The sequence below is a fragment of the Pelmatolapia mariae genome, linkage group LG6 (assembly GCF_036321145.2).
Source record: "Pelmatolapia mariae isolate MD_Pm_ZW linkage group LG6, Pm_UMD_F_2, whole genome shotgun sequence".
NCBI classification, from domain to species: Eukaryota; Metazoa; Chordata; class Actinopteri; order Cichliformes; family Cichlidae; genus Pelmatolapia; species Pelmatolapia mariae.
In genome coordinates this window covers 40,805,308-40,823,194 of record NC_086232.1, presented here as the reverse complement: position 1 = coordinate 40,823,194, position 17,887 = coordinate 40,805,308, and the positions used below count along the sequence as shown (strand labels likewise).

The following is a 17,887-nucleotide window of genomic DNA, read 5'->3' as shown; positions in this document are numbered from 1 at the left end:
ATGGTGTGAATTGTGATGTGGCTAGTATAAATGTGCATAGTGTTTCTAGCGCTTCTAGTATTTGTCCTCTCACTGGTAAGTTAGCATTAGGCTAAAACGGACTATGAGAAAGCACAATGGCAGGAAGTGCAGCAGCAGCTATGCACAGTACCCAAGCATTAAACTATTTCTGTATTTCCTTTCCAGGGCCTGTTGCAAACGAAACCAGCGGTGGTGACGTCACGCGGGCAGGCCTGCACAGCTCTGCGCGTTCTTGGTACCCGCGGGCACGAGCCGAAGCTCACTCTACTACACAGAACGGAGCCCGGAGCTAGAGAACCAGGAAGTGAAAGCATACACATGGAGGGAGTGTCCGCCGCTGCTGCCTCTGTGTGTGTTTTATTTTTAAAAACACGGTCCTCCGCGGACGCATAAATGGGAGACGCGAGGACCAAGCGGCGGGAGCAGCTGAAGCGCTGGGCCGGCTCCTCCACCGACAGAGCCTCGGATGTGCCCAGGCTAAGGCGGCGGGGCGATGTCGGGAACGGAGGAGGGGAGCCCGAGGCCGAGCTCGACGACCCGCCGAAGGACCAGCCGCTACCCGGGGGAGGAGACGAGAGGCGACGGTCAGGAAACATCTCCTGTCAAACCGGCTAACAGCCTGCTAGCTTAGCTTCAACATCTGACGATAGGCTGAGGGAGGAATGCTGTGCGGGGGTTTAGGCTGTGGATGGGATAAATAATAGAATCGCATCACAGCAGAAAACACGCCCGCTCTACAATCCTTTATTTAATATTTTAATGTTTATTTGTTGCCATGCATACTTTCAGAGGCCGGAATTTGCTGTGAGCGGTAGCTAGCTAGCCAAGTGTCTTAGGTGAAGGTTTTTATTTCCATCAGTCCCACCACTGCTGGTCTGAGATGGTCTAAAATCTCCTATTTTAAAGCGCATATATCATAATTTCTTTCGTTGTTTTCCAGCCTGCTATAACTTATACGATTTGCAGTGGTTGTTTTTATCCAGACGACCTTTAATGAGCCAGTTTCAAGTTAAAGAGCCTAATGCTAATCATAGTATTTGAGTAGTTACTGCCTAGTTGTCCGTCTGAGATGATGCAACATTATGAATATTGACGATGGAAACAAAGGTCAGTATTTATGATGACAGACACAAAAAGGCCTTTGCCGGTTTATTGAAGGCAGATTTGTTTAACAAATTGAGGCTGATATAATACAAATGTGTTGCCATTGTCAAAAGATCCTGGAGAAAAAGGATCAAAAATTTGGCGCAGAAATTTGGGGAGGATGTTTAGTTACAATGTTTCTGATAAAACATTATTAGATCTGTGATATACCGCAATACATACCAGACACCGTAGATGAAATAAAGTAGTAAGACAAAACGCATCCCAAGTTGCAGCGTTTCCCATCAGTTAATGATTTAGTGGTGATGCAAGATCAGAAAGGATTATTTCTCTCCATCAGGTGTCACAGTTTTGACCTACAGCTGTGTTGTAGAACTGAAGACACTCGTCGGATGAGAGATGAAACATTCTCAAGAAACTTTAAGAAGTCCAGCTGCTTTTCTTTCCAAGCTCCTTAGATGACCCTGATCTGGATGACTAAAAGCCTACACAGACAATAACTTTATTCATCCGCACCTGAAAATAGTCCCCAAGAAATCTTGTGGAAGTTTTTAAGTGGGTATTTCTCTGTTAGTCTTACAAGGATGTGAGGGATAAGTTGTAGGGTCTGTCAGGGTTTGCGCAGGTCCTGAAAGTATTAAACTGACTTGTATTCAGTTGGGTTTGGTTGTAAATTTTTATAGATGCGTCACTGTGAGAATTTCACTATATTCGCCCCTTCCGCACATTTATTATGGCATACCTTGTCATTCAACCAACTCTTTTAGTTCTTGTATATCGTAAAATCGTAAAAATCAAAAAATCCCGGCTGCATCGGCCCAACAGGCCGTCAGTTTTAAGTTGCTGCGTATGGCTTGTATAGCCAGTCACAAATCCATAACAGTAGCAGCACAGTTTACAGTTTATTTTGGCCTGATGAGAAAGCTTGGTACAATCAACACCCACTACATTTTGTTTCACAGAGGTGTTGTCCTTCTGTTGATCAGTGCACTGTGTTTACACCACCTAGCTCAGTTGTTGAGGTCTCTTTTGTTGCAGTGTTCAGTTGCATTCATTCAGTTCTACATTAAAACTTTCATTTTTCAGTTTGCACTTACACATTTGGGTTTACTTGAAACGATCAGTTTCCCTTACAGCGTGTATTTCATAGTGAGTTTGGTCTGTATGGTGTGTATAAGAGCTGAACAGTGAATTCATGCAGCTGCCTGTGTCCTCTGTTTTCAGGAAAAAGGTGAAATTTGACATTGCTGCTGAGTTTCTCGCAGCCTGTGCCAGCGGAGACACGGAGGAGGCCAAGGTGATTTTGGAGGAGGCCAAACAGACTAAAAGAAGGAACGGCGAGGATACAGCAGCAATTATTAATTGCTCCAATGCAGACGGGATCACTGCTCTACACCAGGTGAGGCAGTTGCTCCCCCTAAGGTTTTATTGGCTCGTGAATAAAAATATTGTAAAGTTTCGTAATTATTTTTTTTCTCCTTTGACTCAGGCCTGCATAGACGGCAGCATAGAAATGGTAACCTTCCTTTTGGAGCAGGGTGCCAGTGTGAACCAGGTTGACAATGAGGGATGGACGGCGCTACATGTTGCTGCCTCCTGCGGCCACGCTGACATCACAGAGTGTGTACAATAGCAGAACACAGCAGCTTTGCTTCTGTGTGTGTGTAGCTTCAGTGCCAGGCTTTCTGCAGTCAACAATACAAACATTGTTATCATGTTTGGCGGCTGAAGCATGAGTGGGCTGTGCCAGCACACACACAGCTCACATTTAGAGAAAGAAAACTTTTTTTCATTTTACAGTCAGTGACTAATGGTTTTGTTCCAGTGTGCATGCGCCACAAACACCGGTAACATGACCAGAAGTCTTCTCTTTAAAGGTCATTGTGTTGGCCTTCTGAGGTTAAATGAATCGTCTCTACCTCCATGTTTGTTTTGTCAGGTTCCTCCTGCAGGAAGGTGCCTCTCTCACTGCTGTGAACTGTGATGGTGATGTTCCTGCGGACATTGCTCTGGATGAAACCACTGAGTCCCTACTTCAGAGCTACACTCGGAGACAGGGTAAGTCTTTTTCTGTGTGTAGTTGGTAGGCGTTTCTTTGTGCAATCAAAGTTCTGGAGCTGTTCCTTTTGCATCCAAACAGTGTGAGACACGCTCATGTGCATGCAGCAGGTGCCATTAGTGAGTTTTGTGATCAGGATTTTTGCGTGGCATGTGCTGCATGTTTTGTGACAGTTTATATACTGAGTAGCACCATGTTGACAACTGAGGTCATCTCCATCAACAGGCTGGAGATGACCTCATCTTCATGTTAAGGAATGTTGCTGGTCACAGATTTGTTTCTGCAGCTACAATCCAGTGACCAAACAGGGGTCTTCAGAAAAAATAACTAACCCCTAAGTCAGTGCATCAGGTCAGGAGCGCAACCAGAAGCATTTTCATCAATTAAGCTCTCCTGACATTATTAATTCATCCACTATTGATCGTGGCTCAAGAGTTGGCAGTTCATCTTCTAATCGGAAGGTTGCAGGTTCGAGCCCCGGCTCGGACAGTCTCGGTCGTTGTGTCTTTGGGCAAGAGACTTCACCTACCGCCTACTGGTGTTGGCCAGAGGGGCCGATGGCGCGTTATGTCAACCTCGCTTCTGTCAGTCTGCCCCAGGGCAGCTGTGGCTACAACTGTAGCTTGCCTCTACCAGTGTGTGAATGTGAGAGTGAATGAATAATGGAATTGTAAAGCGCTTTGAGGGTCTCGAAAAGCGCTATATAAATGCAATCCATTATTATTATTATTATTATTATTATTATTATTATTATTATTATTATTACTACTATCACACTTACAGCATTATTCTTCTGAAACGCTCAGAGGGAGAACATTTCCCAGAAAAGATCTGAAGTGCAGTGCTGAGCATGATTTTCATCACGCTCCATCTTCCTCAGTCACCAAATTCGGCTCCGCAAAGTGAAGCTAAAGTTAAAATGTTATTATTCAGCAAAGCGGAGGAGATCCAGTGATGTGGCTTTCCTGGGAGAGCTCCGCATGTAGCAGGAGTGCTGGAAGCTGAGTTTGACAGTACAAAGTGGCACCTTTTAAAGGCGAAAGTTGAATGGTTATGATTTGTGCTTTTTATTGGAGGGTGACTTGTATGTTTGTGTGTCTGAAACTTTAAATGAACTTATTTCTCATCAATGCAAACTTAACAGCTGCAACTGCATTCGAACTTGACTTGGCCCATTTATGGCCCATACATGTTTCTGTTAGTGGTGCTGGCTAAAATGTGAAAAAACTGGAAACTTAGTTTCTCGGTGGTTGCCTTTTTTGTTCATGTGTGATGCATGTATGCGGATAATGTCCATCCTAGATGGTAATTGAACTTAATTTCAAAGTTATAGGCTGGAAACTTGAGGATTTAGCTTTAGAGCTAAGACGCTAGGATGACAAGTCCTCCAATCTTTAGACAGAAATTCATAAAAAAAAACAGGAAACACGTTAATTTGACATTATGTGTCTGTTCAGGTGTGGATGTGGAGTCAGCTAAACGTCGGGAGGAGGAACAAATCATGGTAGACGCCCGCACGTGGCTGACTGAGGGCCTGCCTGCTGACGTGCGACACCCAAAGACTGGAGCCACCCCGCTGCACGTGGCTGCAGCCAAAGGCTACCTCGAGGCCCTGAAGTAAACATTTCTGACTTATTGTGTTGTAGATCTTTGACATTAAGCTTAAAAATCAGATTTTAAGTGAGGGCAGATGTTTGTCTGGACTGTGCTCTTCTTCTATTCAGTATTTTGACTTTATCTCTTCCTTTGCTGTTCCAGGATACTCTGTCAGTGCGGGCTGGATGTGTCAGCTGTGGACTTTGATGGCTGGACACCCCTCCATGCTGCAGCTCACTGGGGTCAGGGGGAGGCCTGTCGCATCCTGGCTGAACAGCTGTGCAATATGGAAGCTCGCAGCAACGGGGTGAGGCCCGGATAAAGAAAACTTATCTTCCTGCATCGAATTCATCTAGTCGGCCTCTTTAACAGTTTGCTTGAATGCTTTTAGGGTCAGACCCCATTTGATGTTGCTGATGAAAGCGTTTCAGAGCTCCTGGAGGAATTATCTCAAAAACAAGCCAATGTAAGGTTGTCTTTACCTCATATTGTGCATTTATGTAATCTAGTAGGGTTTCTTGATTGTGCCTCTGTTTCTCTTTCATAGTGGCTTAATGAGAGGTCAGTATTGGACAGGCAACCAGGGTCCAACGCTACGAACGCACAAAACAAGCGGCGGAGGTTAATAATCATCTGTTTCTTATCCAGAATTAAATAAATATTCTTTCGTTTCAAAGCAAAAGTTGCAACTTGCCATGTGACTTCTGTCTCCCTTATTTTGCCTGCAGGAGCTCGGTGTGCAGGATGAGCAGCAGAGAAAAGATGACTTTACAAGACCAGTCTAAGGAGCGGGGCATTTCAGGAGGCTTGGACCTGAGCGAGGAGAAAGAGAGCAGCCCCGGTAAACCTCCCTGGTCATGAGTACTACATGCTCTGTAAATCAGCGTCAGTGTGCTGATTGTAGTGAATGATGCCGATTCCTGTTTCTGTGCAGAAAGCTCAACCGTCTCCAGTCCCGATACAGAGAGTGCGACGTCTGCTGTCACTCCGGCTGACAAGGTAAAAAAATCTGAGTTTATCATAGAGGATGTTTCATTTTCAGCAGGTGTTAGGTAATGGTGTGTAGTGCATGTGATCAGATATGATAAAACATGTTGCAGTAAAGAGTTATGCTACTGCTTTTAAACGAGCCAAAAACTAATTTATTGAAACTACTTATTCAAAGCTGAAGCTTGTGCTGAGCAAGCAGCAACGTGCAAGACTGGAGTGCAAAAAAAATGCAGTTTCTCTGATTTATACCTGAGGCTGGGTTCACCCCCCCCCCCCCCCCCCCCCCCCCCCCCAATGAAGGATAAGCATGCCAAGTAAAAAAACAAAGAATACATTTCAACACATGCTGATATTAGCATGCTTTATTCAGGTCATAAATCTGATTCTGAAATGGTGACATATAATCCGTTGTCCTTTTTTCTTCTCTCCTATGTGATCCAGACACCAACAGATAAACAAGAGGAGGAGAAGGAGCAGGACAAGGCGAGCCGCACTGCCAGAGTACAACCCACCCCTCAGACGAAGGACGCTGCTGCAGATAGTCCCAACGCTCCCAGCGCTGACAGGCGCAAGTAAGAGAAACAAATACTTTACTAACAGTGAAAATGCTTTAAAAAATGTCTGATGAGGGAAGTCGTTTGTGTGTTTAGGTTCCAGGCTCCAGCGAGAGACGAAGAGTCCGAGTCTCAGAGGAAAGCTCGCTCTAAGCTGTTGCGGCAGACTCGCCGCCCCACACAGGTAATACTTCTTATCCAGAGTCAGTACATGCTATTCAGTTTTTTGTTATTTTTTTGTTAACAGTCCCTATAAAAAGCGTGCAGACGCTCGTGATAATTAAACATTTGAACACAGTTTGGGGAAGAGTGAATAATTTACTGGGTGACGACAGGACTGTAGGATGATTTTAAGAGCAGCACACTGCTGCACCAGTGCTGAGTTAGCAGCAGTGTACTGCAATGTTTTTAATTCCTCTTGGCGGTTTTGTTTTTGCTCTGTGCATGCAGGGTGTGACTCTAACGGACCTCAAAGAAGCTGAGAAGTGTGTGGCTAAATCTGGCGATTCTTCACCTCGAACCATCCAGCCGGTCAGCCCCCTCGTCACCATCACGCCTGCAGAAAGAGGTGAGTGACACAGTCAGCTAAGAACCCAAAAAATGGATAATTTCAGAAGAATTTCATAATTTTCACTATAAAAGTTATTGCTGTGTGTCTGTGTAGCACCAAAGTTTAAAAAGGAATTAAACCAAAGAAGTGCCGCACATCTGCGATCAGCAATGTCAGAATTATCTTCCAGGTTCTGTTAAAACTGAGGGAGCTGGTGTGTATACAGCCTGAAAGGGGTACCAATATGGACATGACTTAATCCTGTGTTTTTACGACTCGCCAACAGGGGGCGCCTCATTTGGTTGTAAAAAGAAGCCACGTTGTATGAAAGCGTATGGGGGAAAATGAAACCATTTATCACTTGACTTCAGTAAACTTTAACATAGACGACTTTATTGGGTCAGTCACAAGTTTCTTAGTGAGTACGACTTCTGTCTGCTCGCCCTGTCTGAATATTTCTGGCAGTGCTTTCGCTTCCTCTTTTTCAGCAGATACAGTCATTGCATCTAATCTGTCAGATCAGTTAAGCTTTAAAACTTAAACGTAGAATCATCATATGAATATTTCTTAATACCCAAAGTGTAAGAACAGCTGTTAACTTGTCATTTCTAATGTAAGAATCTTGCTGACTTCTCAGCATTAGTCTTTTTCTAACTACTGTTTTCCTGCTGGCGTCCCTCCTCAGGATTGTTTAAACATTCAGGTATGTGTGCTATGCAGGTGAAACAACTGATAGCTCGGATTCTGGAGTAGGATGTCTGTTCTCTGCACCTGCATGTACGGCACAGTCAGATATATCTCTCCACGATCGCACCCAGAATCAAAAAACCAGGCTTGCGACTTCACAACTGTGAAGGTGGCTGTGTCCATCTTTAATATGCAGTCTGTAGTCAAAGATGAATATCAGAGTCTGAGAAAAACTGAAAATCAGGTCAGAAGTCCAGCTACGACTGTTCGGTTAGGGGTGTAAAACTAATTTTAGACCGCAGGCCATGTATGACCCTAGTTTGAGCTTAAGTAGGTCATACCAGTAAAGCTACTGCATAAAAACATCTGCAACTTGTGTCGTCTTCTTTTAGTGTTAAGAGGTTTAGTTTCACATTTAATTGCTTAAGAAAAATAAATGCGATTTGCAAAAATGCATTTCAGTTTATACACATTATAAAGAAATGGTGTTGCAGGAAATAAAAGAACCCCATCAGCGTGGGCACTGTGTGCTAAAGGTTGCAGGAAAAAGTCTCAATACTCAGACTTTATCCTGTTTACAATAAAACCAACACAAAAAATTGTTTTAACTAACAGAAGATGTTTGTTTGTTTGTACCCACGGACCCATTCACTGGAAAGACAAACAACAACAAAACAGCAGGAGCTTCTCAGTTTAATTTAATAGTAACAATAGTTAATAAAACTAATGGCAAAAATACAGTTAGTCTAAAATTTGTGTCCTCCTTATTTTCAATTTTCATATTTTTCAAAGGCCATCCAGTGGGTCAGCTTGGAGCCTGTGGGAGGGTGTAACTTGTACCATATGTTACAGGGTTTCCAGGGAGCGGTTCATTTAGGACAACAAGCAGCACAGAGGTGCACCGAACACGACGAGTTACAGGGAAAATCAGCCAGACTCAGCAGTCCCACCACTGAGGAGTCCTGATTTATTGGTTAAAATATCTTTAAAATATTTAAAGACTCCTTAAAAAACTCAAAGTGAAATACTTGGAAACTACCTGAGCATGGCGAAACCCACCATACGCGTTTTTCTGTTTATGTGGCTGGAAGTCTTACATCGCCTCTGTTTACAGTAAGACTCCCACAATATAAGTGACATATGAGGCAGCTTTGGGTGGAGTGCTCTTAAGGGCAGCATCTTAAAGGAAATGATGGTTTCTCACATACTGTGAAGGCTAGTGCTGCTTGTGCTGTGTTTCCTATGGGTAGATAGGGCGGCTACTGCATACTCGAACTCAGTGAGCTGCGGTAGAAACCATCTGACCCATTTATCGTACTTTTATCACTCAGCACGCTCCACCCGTGTTTTGTGTTTTTTGGTTTTTTTTGGTGCAGTTCACCATCTGATATCATGAAGCAAAATCAGTTTTTAAAGTTAAGTTGCAAGAACATTCAGTTCAAAGCCCAAACCAGCAGTTTGTGTTGTCTGAACTCATTCCTCACAAGCCTCGACGTGCAGTGATCTGAGATGAAGCCAGGAGGCAAAGATAAGGCGGCTATGGCGCCAAGTTTCATTTGGAAACAAATCTACGTTTATGCATCGCTACGATGCCTCTGCCTAAACTCCACACGCCTCACGAGCGTTTTCTGTTGACCTCCTTGTGTTTCAGACACAGACCCGCAGGTGAAGCAGGAGGAGCCGGAGGGAGACAAGCGTCTGCAAGCAAAGGACAGGCGGAAAGCGAGGAGGGAAAGACGCTCCACCGGCGTCGTTCAGCTGGGAGAAGAGGTGAGAGCGGTGCAGATAAAGTAATTTCCCAATCATCCTTCCTGTTTTCCACAGCACTGAAGTTGGTGAGAGGGCAACCTTATGAGTCATTGTGTAACTCAAGACATAAACAAACAGTGAGGAAAACCATTTTAGATCCTGTACTGTAGACATCATGTGAGTTTGACGTCACATCGTCAGGTGTGCGCCACGGTCTTTGTGGCGCTTCGGCCGGCCACCTGTTGACTTTTATAACCTGGCACTTTGCGCCCCATCCTGAGTGTCTTGAAGACAAGATATTCCAGCACAAAAGCTCAGAGACGCTTAAATAGAGGAGACTGTGTGATAGTGATAGATCGTGTATTAGAGCATCGACAACCTGCAGCTCAGGGAGTAGAGCAGGTAGTTCAGTGAGCGAATGAGGCAGCTGCCTCGAGTCATGAGAGCACATCTGGGCTACTTCCTGTTGTGTCAGAAACAGCAGCTTCGGGGAAGCTGACTGTTTTTAATAAAAGAAATAAACATCCTGCTGCTGTAATGTGTGAATGTTTGCATTCGAATCTCATTTATATGAAACAAGATGGATATTTGAGTTGGTTGTTGAAGTCTTAACTGTGTGAATGTCTTGTTTTTCAGAACGAGGACGACCTTCATCCAGATGATAAAAACAGTAACAGCACAACAGTAACAGCACAACCAACAACCCTGTGAGTCTCATTCATTCTTGTGTGTCATGCATTTCTTTTATTTCACACACGTGCAAATGGAATAATTTGTTTTCTGTACATTTATTTCATGCATCTCTATATTTTTTCCCCTTTTGATCCTGTTGTCTGAAATAAATGTCTGAACTTCAGATGTAATGAGTCAGCTGCCCTAAAACATGTAGCTGTATTCTCTGACCGTGAACTGGCATTTCTGCTGGTTTGAATTGTTGATGATTTGGTGAGATCCTGAAATGTTTTGGTTCTCCAAACAATGTGTTCACACCCGTCCAGGAGCAGATTTGTTCAGTGTGAACAAGATTAAATGATGGACGTCAGCATCCTCGGTGCATTGATAATAGGAGGATTAAGCAGAGAGAATACGATCTTTTCTAGACTCATTAGTTTTACAGCGGCGCTGCTTCAGGCGAGAGGGAATAATTCGCCCGGTGTGACACATTCCTCGATGCTGCGCCTAAATAATTATAAATGAGATAAAAGAAATTACGCCACTGTGATGTGACACAACCAGCAGGATTGTCAAGTGAGCCTTACCTGAAATAAAGTCCTCACCGCTGCCTCTTTAACAAACGCTAAAATTAGAGGAATAATATTTGAAGTGCATGTATGGTAATCGATTATTATTTCTTCTAATTCCGCCCTCATCCTTTTTCTTTTATTTTTATTTTTATTTTATTTTTTTTTTTACCCTTTTTTGCCTTTTTTTTGTTCTTACAATCTTGTTGATCTGCATCTTGCTCTGAATATGAATAAATGATTAGAGCGTATAAATATTAAGGTCAGATCTTAGAAATTTTATACAAAGCTGTCATTTTCCTGCTTTTTTCATTTTATTCCCCTGACTTTTGTGCTAGTTCTGCTTCTTTTCCCTCTTTGATGATTGGTCGCCCGTCACCGTGTGCGCTGCTTTTTTCCTCCCGTTGTTTGGTAGGAGAAGCAAAAATGGCTCTTTTGATGGGGAAGGTTGCCGATGCCCATCTTAGTAGAAAAGCAGACGGAAAATAATTTATTGTATTGATTATTTGTTTTTGTTTTTTCATATTTTAGTGATTTCAGACATGCCATGTAACCTGTTGTTAGGGGAGCGGTCTTTAAACCTTGTCTGGCATGCCCTGAAAAACGGTCACGTCACTCACCCAGCACTGTTTATTAATGACTAACCATTTAAAAACAGACAAATTCACTGAAAAGCACAAATCATGAGTGCAGCAGTGTCGCAAAACTCTGGTTTCTCCTTCGTTCGGCGGCTCCCTTTTGGAGTGATCACCTGGTCCGTTCACTTGGCTTCTCCTCTGTCCTCCTTCGCATGTCCAATCTAAGACTTGCCTCTCTTTCTTTCTTTGGTTTCTCCTCTGATTTACTCGATTGTATTCCTGCGTTCAGAGAACAAGGTCCATACGATTTGTGATGTGTTTTGATATCATGGAAGAATCTCTCTTATGTGTCTCTGCAGTGGGAGTCAGTTGTCAGAGGCATCTACTGATTATAGACCGGTACGTACCCGACCTTCACCACACACACCAGAAAACCTGCCTCAAGGCTGAAACTGAAATGTAGCTTACTAAATCCAGAACAGGAACCACAGACTAAAACCTCAACCAACTGTTTCCACCTGGTCACCTGAAACAAACACACACACTTTTATTTTCTTCCAAATCCTTCACTAATGTGTTGTGTTTCCCTCCAGCTGTACTTCAAGATGCTGCAGGAGAATGTGTCTCTGAAGGAGAAGCTGCAGGAGATGGAGCTGCAGCTCAGCCAAAACAAAGTGGAGCTGGAGAGACTCCGACAGGTTGGGCAGGTTTGCTGATGCCTCTGACATTTAAGCAGCGTGTGAGGCGTTATTTAAGAACAGGGACGTGCTCTCTGGGCAGCCACAGTAAGCAGAGGAAATCAGAACTAGGCCTCAAGGTCACAGCGAGACACCGATGCTCTAAATGACAGGAACATCCAGAATATAAGATGAAGATTATTTGAACTGTGAATCATGCAAAGCTATTCTAGAGCCCAAGAGTAAAACATGGAGCTAAAAGAGCAATATTTTATTTTGTTAGTTTGTCATCATCATAATATATTCTCAGCTCTCACATTACATCCGTGCACCTGAATAAAATGATCATCATTTCTGTGTGTGGCAGAGTCAGGAGAGCAGCACAGACCGGCCGGCCCTGCTGGAGCTGGAGAAATATGTAAGTTGTTTTTTGTTTGTTTGCGGTTGGCTGGTGTTGTGTTTTGTTTTGTTTTTTTAGCTGGAAAAATCCCCTGAGATTAAAATCTTTTTCAAGAATTCACACCATCAGAAGCTTAAAAAAATAAATTCATTAAATCGAGCGTAACAAAAACGGACATGGTGCAGTAATAAAGGACAATAAAACACAAAAGGTACAAAATAGGAAGAGCACCTGCAGTCTGCACTTCCAGAATGTTTTAGAAGAGCTTTGAGCTTTCAACAAGGAACAAAATCATCAAGCTGCATGTCTTGGCACATCACATCCGCCTCCTAGATGTTGTCAGTCTAGATATGCAGGCCGCATACAGTGCCAAGTACAGTGCTGTGCAAAAGTCTCGAGCCACCCAAGAAACCCGTAGATATACCTGCAAAATATCTTTAAGGAGTCTTCAGAAAAGGTTCTCCAGTCACTCACTCACTTCTCTGGATGCTGGCGGCCTTTTCTGTTTATTTCTCTGTCAAGATGACCCCAAGATGAACATTTCCTGAGTGCTCAGATACCGAAGCATCTGAAGTGTGAGACCTTTCAGTTTCTGTCCCCTGAATAGTGTGTTATTTGAGATATGTGACCGACGGGGACGCTAATGAAACTAAGCCTTTATTTCCTGTTGAAACTGTGGGGGCTGAGTATTTTCTATGTTCATAGCAATCTTGAAAGTTGTGATCAAATATGAGGTCAGAGTGCGGGGGCACATTAACAGCTCTGCAGGCTCTGCAGTGCGTGGTTGAAACCTCGGTTTCACGCACTGCGGAGCAAACGTTTTTGCTCCGGCTGCTTCAGCCAGTTTGATGTGCCGCTGTTCTTGTTCACAGGAGAAGCTGAAACTCCAGAGGAAGGCAGGGGAACTGGAAGACGAGCTGAAGGTACAGATGTTCACTTCAGAGCTGAAAGCCGACTGATAACAAACGAGAGCAGAATAGGAATAAAATACCAAACAGAACCACTTTATAGCTGCGACACACAAATCGAAACTAAAGCAGTGAGCTGTGTGAGCAGTGACGCGCTCAGCTATTCTCTCATACGCCGTGACCTCAGAAGCTTCTAAAAAGCTAGAAGCTTTTAATCCTTCGATACATCAGTTTATTGAGACTGAGATGTGTTTGTGCTGCTGTATGAAGTTTGGCGTGAGCCTCTGAGAAATGGCGTTCACTGGATAGTAAATGAAAAGCTTAATCAAAACAATAATAAAAAATTTTTTAACCCCACAAAAATGAAACCAGTAAACTAACACTGGTATTTTTAGTCAGTTAAGTTTGTCCCAAAATGTGTCACGTCTGCCTACATTACTGAGTGGCACGCGTGCTTGTGTAGTCAGTAATGTAGGCAGGTGAGAGCTGAATTCTTGTGCTCTGTAAGATCTGGTGAGACCAGTTTGTAAAGCAGATGTGATGTCAGATAATGCACACGTTTCTGCAGGATGAGGGAGTCACCACTAAAACATTTCTTACAATGACCTACATCAGAAGATGGAAGTAGCCGCCCTGTTTTGGGTGACAGGGCGGAGCTGGCGAGCTGCATTCACGTGTGTGAAACAGACAGACATGGATACCTGCTAATTAGTGCTGAGTAGCACACTGATAAAACACTAGATATCAGTCATCAAACATGTGATTGTTAGATAATCCCATTAAAAATGCTCCAAAAGACGCAAACGGGTCTGAGAAGTTCAGTTCGGTGACTCCAGCTGGCGAGGGTGAAGCCTAGCAGACGGCTACAGCTGCCCGTTTCAGCACACCTGTCAGACAGACCGGCCACAGCTCAAACTTTAATACCTCCCAGAATGAAATATTCTTTTTAAATCTCTGCTTCACAGTTGTGGGAAGAGGGAACCTATCCGTTCAGACCGAAGCCTTTTTTATTGCAGGCTGTAAACGTGATTATTCCTGATGTAACGTTGGCTATTGTGACCGTGTTGTGACCTCGACACGTAAGTTTTCAGCCCAGAGGTCGAAGCTTGTGTTTGTGCAGTCTCAGGAAATTCTGCAGAGCTCCACAGTTTCCCGTAATGACTGAACTCATGTGACCCGCGAGGACCCTCGAGTCCTGAACTGTGACACGGCTGTGGTGGTTCAGATTACTTGTTCTAAAGTCACGTAAACAATCCAGGAGCCCAGATGTCCAGCCGGATAAATCAATAGAGAAAGAAGGAGCTTAGAAGGATAGAAAAAGGCAACGTAACAACTTATTGCCGCTTAATGAAACTAATGATTCGCTGAGATACAACAGTCTTTATTAAAGAATGAAAGGAGGTTGCAAAAAAAATTGCAACCTTTAAGACAGGCTACAAAAGTCTGTTTACAGTAGCTGTAAATCTCTACAGTAGACGTGTGAAATGCCCCATAGATTGAAAGTGCATCAGGCCAGCTGTGTTTTGTCTCTGTAAGGCAGAATTCGTCTTTCTAAGAGCGTTGAGGCTAAAGCGATGTCTCCTGACGTGTCTGCAGGTTCTCGGGGACCTCCGAGCTGACAACCAGAGGCTCAAGGATGAGAACGCCGCTCTGATTCGAGTCATTAGCAAACTCTCGAGATGAACCTGTGACAGAAAATATTCACCTCCATGGACGTAACAAGTATTAAAGGATGTATGTTTTTGTCCAGCTCGGACGACACAAACGAGGAAGAGACACACACTGCACAACTTTCAACAGTAACTGGAGTAACGTCATTTTCAGGGTTATTGTCTGTGTTTGGGCCTTTTATGTTTTGGCAGATCTACTGTAAACCAAGCTGAACTTCACCTCCTGTGGACGGACAGGATGTCCCTGCTTCCCACTCCCACTTTTTTTTTTAATAAGTTTTTATTGTTGTATTTTTTTTTAAAATTTAAATATTTTAATGTGCTTCGCTCTGGTGAAACTTTGTATTAAGAGACTTAAAGCCATGCACAGTGAGAGCTCAGTGTGTTTTTTTTAGACGGGGTGAAAGATTTACATAAGAGCCAGTCAGGTGTGCGGGGTGGTTACTATAAAAGACACAAATAACGTCAACGTGCCAAAAACCAGCCCCGGTTGTTTTTAATGTCCTTTTGGGGGGGGAAACCTCCAAGCGGTCGGTGTTGTTTCTCAGGACGAGTCTTGGGCTGATGTTTTCTGTTTTTAGCTGGCTGCTGTAGAAGATGGACCAAATTCGCACATCTCCCGGCTCCTCTGAATGTATGTTAAACATGTATATTTATGTTCAGGGGCCGGCTGTCCTGAGGACATGATGTAAAGGTGTAGTCGCAGCTTCAGGAGAGTTTTAGGTGCTAATCATGGACGTCAGGCACAGCTCGTGTTCAGAGGGACGTTTACAGAAAATATTTGTTACACAGGTATTTCAGGAGGCAGAGGACGCATGCTCCAACTTTACTGTTCTTTACTCGTAGTTCTATTTTGCCATTTTTGACTGGATGCTTGTGAAAGCCCCCCCCTTCTCCCCTCCCCAGCTAAGTATTCACCATGTGACAGACGGCCGTTGTCCAACAGGAAGGCCGGATGGGTCAGTTTTTGAATGTTTACTTCAATTTTAAAGATAAGACCAACCACAACAAATGCATGTTATATTGTATTTTGATGCCGTGCCTTTCGATATGCATTTGTAAGTAATATTTCTATTTTGCTTTGGCACCGTACACTGTTGAGTATAAAATACAGTATGGGCATAAATGTTAAAGTATCTGTTGTTTGTTTTTTGTTGATAAAGAGCAATCCCACATCGCATGTGAATAAAACATCGAGGCCCACACTTTATTTTAGTTTTCACTCTCAACTTCTTAATAATATTTCAAAACTCTGAAACAGCTCTCGTGTCCAGTGAAGCTGATTTTTCCCATAAATCATTAGAATTCTGCTAAAGCATCCTGATTGCTCAGTTAAGGATTTGCTACAGGAGACACCTCCTCCATGGCGCCTGTTTTCAAACGATAATTAGACCTTGTGAGTGTAATTATACCACAACAGCAGTTCAGGAAGCAGCTCACTTCATGCCTGAACTTAAAAGACGCAGTGACATTCCTGAGACTCTCAGGAACGTGTTTTTCTACACGTTTACCTACAAAGTTAAAAATGGGATGCGATCTGTAAGTGCTTGAAGATGCTTCATCACTCATCTGAAAGGCTTCTTCAGAGTTTAAATGCTGATGAGGGGTCCTGGGTGGGGGCTCTACCTTGGAGGTGGTTTCAACACGGCAGAGCAGAGGTGGAGGCCTACACCACCAACTGTCAAGCAGAGAGATCCATTCCAAGGCATTTTAACCACCACCCCCTGCGTGACCAGCACTCACCTGATTGTAGGGCGGGCCAGAGACTCATGAACATGTCCTGACGTGTTCAGGCGTGTCAGCATCAGCTCAAAGGTTACAACCTCACTAGAGGTTAAATGGATGGGACACTCCATCAGATGAGAGGTGAAAGAACCTAAAAGAAGTCCAGTTGCCTTTGATTCGAGCACTTTAGACTAAAATTGGATGGAAAAAATAATAATAAAAATAAAATATCGACATTTTTGTTCCACAGCTGCAGAGTCCCATTTTAATCTCGACAAGAAGTCCAGAGAATACGAGGATCTGTCATTTGATATGCAAATGATGTCCTTACAATGTTTGTCCACCAGAGAGCGATAGAGAGCCCGTTCTCGCTCTGCTCTAATGCAGTTCATCTAGTGTCCAGCAGAGGGTGCTCAGGATGAGCAGGAGTAAATGAAACCGAACAGCTGAACCTGCAGGAATTTCTTACAGACATAAAGACCCGGATGACCTCAAATTTTCTGCTTCTGAATTCAGATAAAACCGAGGCTATTGTCCTCGGCCCTAGAAATAACCAGATTCTTACTCTGATGGCATTACCTTGGCCTGCAGTATCACTTTGAGGAACCTTGGAGGCTTTTTTGACCAGGATATGTTCTTCAGTGCACATATTTAAAAATATGTAAGACTGCTTTCTTCCATTTGTGCAAAAAGAAATCAGATTGTATAGATTAATCTGAGATGATTTCATAATTTAGCAGTGCTGACTTTACTAGAGTTGTAGACATGGTTAATCTGACACATTTATAGTCCCATAAGTGTTTTTGTAGCCACAGATACACCCGCCACCCTGGTGAACATTAAGAAGAATGGCGGTTTAAACCACTTCTGTGTTGGCTTGACTTTCCAGACCCAATTTGTCCAATTTTTACACAGTTTGGGAATTGCTGCTCTTATCCTAACCCTTTTAACAGGAACAAATATCCGACAGTACTGGGCTCTGCTGCAATTTTATTTATCCCATATTCATTACAGCTGTTTAAATAATAATAATGGTAGTAATAGAAATAAATGCAATAATTAGTCTGCTCTATCAGTTGGGGCCATGTATCAGCTGATATTAGCTATTTACTAATATATCTGTGTCAGCATTTATAATCAATCAAGACTGAAGAGACAGGAGAAACACCATTCACCAGTTTGTCCACCAGAGGGCGCTCTGCAACTTTGAAACGCTACAAACCCAGCTGATCCGAACACAGTGCATACACAAGTAATCAACATCACTTTGTAAGGACTACAGATAAATAATTTTAGTAAAATAAATTTGTTTTGCACCAACATATCAGATTTTAAAATGACCAAATGTTACCAGTATGAAAAAAAAATATCAGCCGGG

General features: G+C 43.2%; 1 protein-coding gene across 2 annotated transcripts; it reads left to right on the top strand.

The window, feature by feature from the left end:
* Positions 1 to 241: 241 nt before the first annotated feature.
* On the top strand, positions 242 to 15,975 carry ppp1r12c (protein phosphatase 1, regulatory subunit 12C). Of its 2 annotated transcripts, none has more exons than XM_063476961.1 (20): positions 242 to 605; positions 2,350 to 2,524; positions 2,615 to 2,745; positions 3,065 to 3,183; positions 4,642 to 4,801; positions 4,943 to 5,087; positions 5,172 to 5,246; positions 5,328 to 5,401; positions 5,509 to 5,621; positions 5,715 to 5,779; positions 6,212 to 6,342; positions 6,421 to 6,508; positions 6,775 to 6,892; positions 9,213 to 9,331; positions 9,947 to 10,017; positions 11,489 to 11,528; positions 11,723 to 11,836; positions 12,174 to 12,224; positions 13,079 to 13,129; positions 14,711 to 15,975. In XM_063476961.1, exons 1-20 carry the CDS (start codon positions 415 to 417, stop codon positions 14,795 to 14,797), a joined length of 2,118 nt encoding a protein of 705 aa, XP_063333031.1. In that variant the 5' UTR covers positions 242 to 414; the 3' UTR covers positions 14,798 to 15,975. The 2 variants fall into 2 exon arrangements, with proteins under 2 accessions (XP_063333031.1, XP_063333032.1); XM_063476962.1 differs by having other exon boundaries at positions 243 to 605; positions 11,723 to 11,827.
* The last annotated feature ends 1,912 nt before the right edge of the window (positions 15,976 to 17,887 follow it).

Coding starts and splice junctions, on each gene's coding strand:
- ppp1r12c (XM_063476961.1), top strand. CDS start 415: ATGGGAGACGCGAGGACCAAGCGGCGGGAGCAGCTGAAGCGCTGGGCC. Junction 606..2,349: donor GGAGGAGACGAGAGGCGACG/GTCAGGAAACAT, acceptor CTCTGTTTTCAG/GAAAAAGGTGAAATTTGACA. Junction 11,837..12,173: donor GACTCCGACAGGTTGGGCAG/GTTTGCTGATGC, acceptor TGTGTGTGGCAG/AGTCAGGAGAGCAGCACAGA.